Source organism: Sprattus sprattus, assembly GCF_963457725.1.
Source record: "Sprattus sprattus genome assembly, chromosome: 15".
NCBI lineage: Eukaryota > Metazoa > Chordata > Actinopteri > Clupeiformes > Clupeidae > Sprattus > Sprattus sprattus.
The window spans coordinates 16,655,687-16,662,348 of record NC_137913.1 but is presented as its reverse complement, the minus strand read 5'-3'; the positions used below and the strand labels follow the sequence as shown (position 1 = coordinate 16,662,348).

At 45.7% G+C, this 6,662-nt stretch overlaps 1 protein-coding gene across 1 annotated transcript; it reads left to right on the top strand.

Moving 5' to 3' along the window:
- Nucleotides 1-5,055: 5,055 nt before the first annotated feature.
- On the top strand, nucleotides 5,056-6,459 carry rtn4r (reticulon 4 receptor; the record flags this gene model as incomplete). Its single annotated transcript, XM_080852742.1, has 1 exon — nucleotides 5,056-6,459. Exon 1 carries the CDS (start codon nucleotides 5,074-5,076, stop codon nucleotides 6,457-6,459), a length of 1,386 nt encoding a protein of 461 aa, XP_080708868.1. The 5' UTR covers nucleotides 5,056-5,073.
- Between the last annotated feature and the right edge of the window lie 203 nt (nucleotides 6,460-6,662).

Here is a 6,662-nt window from a genome sequence, read left to right as displayed (position 1 = left end):
GGATGAAGACAGGGGCGTCTTGTTATGCACGCTGCCAGAGGTGTCGGGGGCATGTCGCGCATCTCAATGTTAGTAAACCTATAACAGGAATGTCACCTCTAAAGCGGTGGAGAGGAAACAATTTCTCTCCCTTGTCTTTGCAGCATGAATGAGCGTTTTACATCAGCTGTGGACCCTCTCCACCAGACACCCCTTTCCCTCACCCGATCATCTCTCTCAATTCTCTACGAGGCACTTCACACAGGAAATGATAGCATCACTGAAAAACCCAGTGTTAATGATGGAGTGGCTCGCAGATAATGCTTCAATGAATCATTAGGGGCTTATTTCCTTTCATTCTAGGGGTAATGCATTTTTTTTTTATTCTCAAAAGGCTGGCAACCTCACAAACTTCAAATTGTACTGGTAATAAAAGCTTTTTAAAACATGGGCTGTATTTCAGTCTGGTGCAAAGGGACCCTTAAGTCTTTGTCTGTATTTTAGGCTGAGATTACAGTGTGATGGCTTCATTTGGAACACAGTTAATTGCAAAGTAAAAAAAAGGTGGAGAATGAGTGTTTGTGCTTTGGGCCCCTCCAACCAGCCAGTTGTGTGTGTGTGCATTTGTGTGTGTTCGTGTTGCCTTTTTCCCTACATCTGGCACATATTAAGGGGAAAGCTTTTGCACAAGCTAAAATTAATTAGGCAGCCACCACCTCTTCTCCCAGTGCTCCCCTTTCAAAAAGAAAAATGCAAGAAGTATATCCGCCCCACCGTGTTGCAGCGGAGCTATGGGCACAGTGCACAAAAGTAGGACACTTACATATTCTCCTCCTCAGTGGACCCGGGGATATATTTAGATTATCCATTCATATTTACTCAGCAGATGTCCATATCTCTAAAGTATTCTTTTTTCACGTCTTACTTCACACATTTGTCTTTGGCAAGTGAACGATCACATGGAAGATGTTTCTATTGCTTTCACCTATCCATTACTCATATCTTTTTACTATATCGTGGAGCACTCTGGAACAATTAACTGTAACAGAGGTCATGAAAAGCCTTGCCAGACAAGAGTGTGAAAAGTTTTAAAGGGACATCAAAACATTGAAAGTTTTTGAATGGCTTTGCAGTGGCTGTTGCTATGGCCACACCAGATGTGTGGAGTGTTGGCAGGCTATGGCTAAGCTGAATGAGGCCCTTGTCCCGGCAGTTTGCCACGAAAGAAAACACATTCCAATCACCATTGGTCTTTCGCGCCCTTTCTCTTACCGTAAAACCAAACCGCCCGTTCTGCAGTGAGATTCCACAGGATCTGGACCACGGCCAGATCTCCAGTTCTCATCCTCTGACTTTGATCCCTCTAATGAGACAACTTCTCCAAAGTGCTGTCATAATTGGTGGTCGATCTCAGAGCACCAGTCTCGAAGAGTTCGGGATTTAACGTTCATTCTTTATCTCCCTCCTTTTGTGTTTTCATTCCTCCCCAACCCCCCGATTCCCTCTGTTATTTATGAGCCATCTGCTTGGATGAGTGCTATGTCAGACAGCAGGCAGGCAGGTCCTGATCTACCTCGCCCGGTCCTTCGCTAATTGTGTCCTCGTCTGCATTCTAGACCAGCAGCCTTGCAGAATCAGCAGCCATCTCACAGGGCGTTCTGCCATTCCAAACCCCTTGCACCTCACCCTTCCAGCGGTCTGTTTAATCAAAAAGGGGGGGGGGGGGGGGGGTGGGTCTGTTCCTCTGCCCTCACCGAGGTTGCAACCGAATAAATACACACAACCAGCAGTGAATTTGATTTGCGCGCCACAGCAGATACAGTATAATATTCACATAATGGGGATGAAGAGGTTTTCAGGGCCTGCTCTTGTGGTGGCTGAGAGAAAAAGGAGCCCGCAACCCTGGGGCTACAGATCCATTAGCTGTTGTTTCATGATAAGAGGAAAAGTGTGGCACTCAAAGGCCTTTGATAACATGAGGAAACGTGCAGCATTTGTTACAGTTATTGCTTTAAGCTCGTGGCTCATGTCTGTTTCTTTGCAGGCCTGGTGCATTGTACTTGCAGGCGTCATAGCAACATCACTTCCCATCTTCTGTTTTATTGGATAAGCTGATGGTAAACTTCAGATCACATCTTCCTCTTGCACTCCGTGTTCCTTATTTCCCTTCTTGCTCGGCGAAACTCACTTGTCTTGTTCTCAGCTGTATTATCTTCACATGTAAATCCATCTGCTTTCAAGAAAATAATGGACAGTGGCGTACACACAAATCCCCACACCCTCCCTCTCCCGTCTCACCCGAAAGGTCCCTGAACAAGCGCTCTTCTTGTCTTCATCAACAATAGAGCATGGTGTTGGCGCTGGTCCGGATGCTGCTCTGCTCCCCTTGTCTGCCAGGACATATGCAAATATGCATATCCGCTCCTAGACAGACTTCTCACACACTGCTGCACTGTGCTAACAGGAGCCCAGCGCTCAATTTCTCCTTCCACAATTATCTCAAGTGTGTTGGCATCCCCCCCCCCAGTCCAACCCCTGTATATTCACTCGTTTTTGTTTTGTTTTTTAAATCATTCATTTATTTATTTGTCTTCAACAAATAATTAAGAAGACATCAGAGAAGTGTGCCTGATTTCCACTGTTTTTATCAATGGCTCGTTGTCTCTGCATATCTCCCCAGCCTCTTTTTACATGGCTGAGTGCTTTTGAAATGAGGAGAGTGCTGCAATCAATGAATTTCATGGCAATACCGAGTACACTGTTCAGCCTCTCTGTAATGATATAAAGAGAACAATTCACTCAGTGTGTGTGGCGATTGTTCTTTCAAAAGTCTTGCTGCAGAGAGTGTCATAGTTATCTGAAGCTACTTAGAGCTCAGGGGGCCATGACAGTTGTGTGTGTTCATGGCACTGAAATGGAAACAAATAGGGAAAACTCTGACACACACACCCACACACACACATTTGAGGATGTGAGAGTGATTTGTGGAAAAATAGTCTGTGTTGCCCTCAGAGGCAGTGGGTGAGAAGACAAGTGTAAAGTCATGCAGGGCCCAGGAAGTTTGATCCCAGGAAATTACTACACAGGAAGTCCCGTGATGGACGAGTGATCTCTTTTAAAAATGGTGAAGACGACCACGGGGTCAATAATGGCTAAATGGTCTGCGATGCTGGGTGAGCAAGGGCAAGGCGACTTTAAAAAATGAGACGGTGCACGGAAATAATTGGTGGGCAATTTAGGGGATTACACTGACACCCAATAGATGACAATAGGAGTGGGTACAAAGATTTGAAAGACAGCAAGACAGGGAGAGCTTAACTAAAACCCTTGCAGCAACACCGTGCCTGTGGTTATGGGAGCTGGCAAACGCACAACCAGAAAATGGAGGGGGGAAAGGTAGAGACTGGATCCCAGGTTTGTGAAGCATGCTGTATAAAAAGAAGGGACATGAACAAAAAAAAAAGAAGGGAACAAGGCTGTGATGCAGAAATGACTGGGATATATGACAGCTTTGCTGTGGAGGAGCCTGGCTGCATGACGGTGGGTGTGGGGGAGAATGTGCAACAGAGGGGTGCTGTCATACACCACCCAGGCTCCATTAAACAAGCCTCGGGAATGAGCGACAGAGACAGGGAATGCAGGAGCCTATGACGGCTGATGAAAGTCAGGCAAAAAATATTACCAGTGCACTTAGGGTAACTTTTGGCAGAGTATACTGAGAGGTACATTAAATAAGGGAGCGTGGGGGAATAAAGAGATCTGGTATGTTTAGATGTCATTTCTATCCCAAATAGATCTTATTTTCTTTTGCTCACTTTGAACATTTGCTGTTTTTTTTTGTCATGTAACTGTAACATGGTTCGTGTCAGTACTTCTTTCAGCAGAGCGAGTAAATAGGGCCTTGACAGAGAGATAAATATCTTGATTGGCTCATATTAGATCACACTGACCGTGGAAATTAGTTGCAATTATGGTCAAGAAACATGGCATGCTGCGTTTCCCCTTTCACCCCAAGGCTTCAAAGGAGGGCTCTCTCTCTCTTTGCGCTCGTCTTGACCAAAGCCTGGGCAGGTTCATCTTATCTCCATGCAACACTCAAAAAAGCACTTCAGACGACGTGTCCGCACAGGCTCGGCTCCCAGGAGGTTCCCATCTCTCATCTCCCTCTCCTCTTTCCTCGAGAAAGGGAAGAAAAAAAAAACACATTGCACCACCCAGGCATGAAAGACCAACCACACTTATCTTTATGCGGCCGGCTAAATGCCAAACCTTAACCATGCTGGAATGAGATTAGTTCCATCCAACCTATTAGCGCCAGCTAATTTTGCGCAAGGCACCCTCCCCATGTATAGTTAATCACTTTCTGGGGACTCTGACGGTTGCTCAGCTCAGAATGCTTTCACTGGTACAGAGATGGAAATAGGTCCCTAGGCACAGATCCACTCTTTTAGCACTATGATGTAGAGCAGACCGCCATTTTGGGTGCATTATAAAGTGCAGTGGTGAACATCTGACGACTTAAAACGCTTTTAATGTAAGTGTCCAAGCTGAGTGGAGTTTCTATCCTGCTAATCGTCAGAATCCATAGCTGGAGAGAAATGGAGTATTCTTTGTTGTTTTTGGCAGTGTTATTTATTATATATTAAATGATATTATTCACACAGAACCACAATTTTTTTTTTTTTAAGATTTGTGTTTCTTCACTGGTGCTGTATTAGAGCATAACTGGAGATAAAAAACGAAATTCAGAATGCCTTATAATCTCCACAAATGAAACCAAGACCTTGGAGACTAAGCATTTTGAAAAGTCAATTAGCAGGTTTCTGTTTTATCTGTGACTGAAAACTGTCTCAGTGAAGTCTTGTGTATCATAATCCACCATCTTTTGGCTCATTATTGCTCCAGAATAATTAAAGTGGGTAATTTAGTTGTATCTACAGTGATTATAACCATTTTAATTTCATGGACACTTAAAAGCTATTAAAATGGACAGATTGCATGAGAAAATGGACAGACATATATTTGACCCAGCTCTGAACCCCTTTGTGTTTTTTCCCTCATCTCTCTCCAGGTGGTAGGCTCGTGGTCCTGGCCATGTGGCTGAATCTGGTGCCGCTGCTGGAAGGATGCCCGGCCAAATGTGTGTGCTTCGAAGAGCCTCGTCCCACTGTGGCCTGCCAGCAGCAGGGCTTGTTGTCCATCCCCGCCGAGATTCCAGTGGGGATCCAGCGGATATTCCTGCAGAATAACAAACTGACTGTGGTGCAATCCACCAGCTTCAGCTCGGTGCGCAACCTCACCGTGCTGTATCTCCACAAGAACAACATCAGCCACATCGAGGCCGGGGCCTTCTTCGGCTTGGAGCGGCTGGAGGAACTCGACATCAGCGGCAACAGTAATCTGCGCCTCATCAGCCCCACAGCCTTCAAGGGCCTGGCCAAGCTGCACACACTACACCTGCACAGGTGTGGCCTCTCGCAGCTGCCCATGGGGGTGTTTAGGGGCTTATTTTCTCTGCAGAAGCTCTACCTTCACGACAACAATCTGCTTGTCCTGCACGACGACACTTTCCTCGACCTCGCCAACCTCACCATTCTTTTTCTGTACAACAACAAGATCAAAGTGGTAACGGACCACATGCTGCGTGGGCTCAACAACCTGGACCAATTGCTGCTGCACCAGAACTTGATTACCTTTGTGCAGCAGCGAGCATTCAGTCACTTGAGCAAGCTGACCACACTGTTCCTCTTCTTTAACAACTTAACAGTATTAACCGGGGAGACCATGGACCCACTGGTTTCCCTCCAGTACCTCAGACTTAATGGCAACCAATGGATCTGTGACTGTCGTGCCAGAACCCTGTGGGACTGGTTCAAACGCTTCAAAGGCTCTAGCTCAGAACTTGAATGCTATGTGCCAGCCACACTGGCAGGTAAGGACCTCAAAAAGCTGAAAATTGATGATTTGGAGGGATGTGTCGATTCTCCATCCCAGGTTCAAACCAGTATCTTCAGCACCAAGACCCATTCTGGAAAATTCTTCACCTCAGATGAAATGTTGGGGGAGTCCATTCCCAGGTGTTGCCTCAGTGGCTATGACAAGTCCTCTATCATCTCCAGCAAAACAATCCCTGACCCCTCATCCTACAACAGCCGCCAAATAACCAACAATCCTCTGAAGGAGAAGGAAAACATATCAAAGACTAAGTTTCGAGACGAGAGAACAAAAAACGACACCCGGACCAAGCAGAACGATGGGCCTTTGGGGACATTATCCAACGGCCTGGATCAGTCTCTTGGGAACTTACAGCCAGAACTGATAGAAAACCTGGAGCCCTCTACAGCCCCATCCAGAAAGAAAAAGAAATGTGTGAAAAAGCCCAAATCAGACAATCAGTGTCTTAAAGGTCATGGATCTGCAACTGAACCACTGAGCCTTGTCTTTTTGTCTTCGTTCTGGCTCCTTGTGACCATGTCTTAATTAATGCTAAAGAAAATTCCATGTTCATCATGCTCGTGACAGTGAACCTGCAGGAACCTCTAGACGCAGGCAGAGACTGTGAGATGGAATGCGGGGTTGAAACTGACAAACAACAACAACAACAAAAAAAGAAGAAGCTGAGGATAAATCAAAGAAATGGATGCCTTTACAGAACCCATCAGATGTATATAAAAGAATCAGTG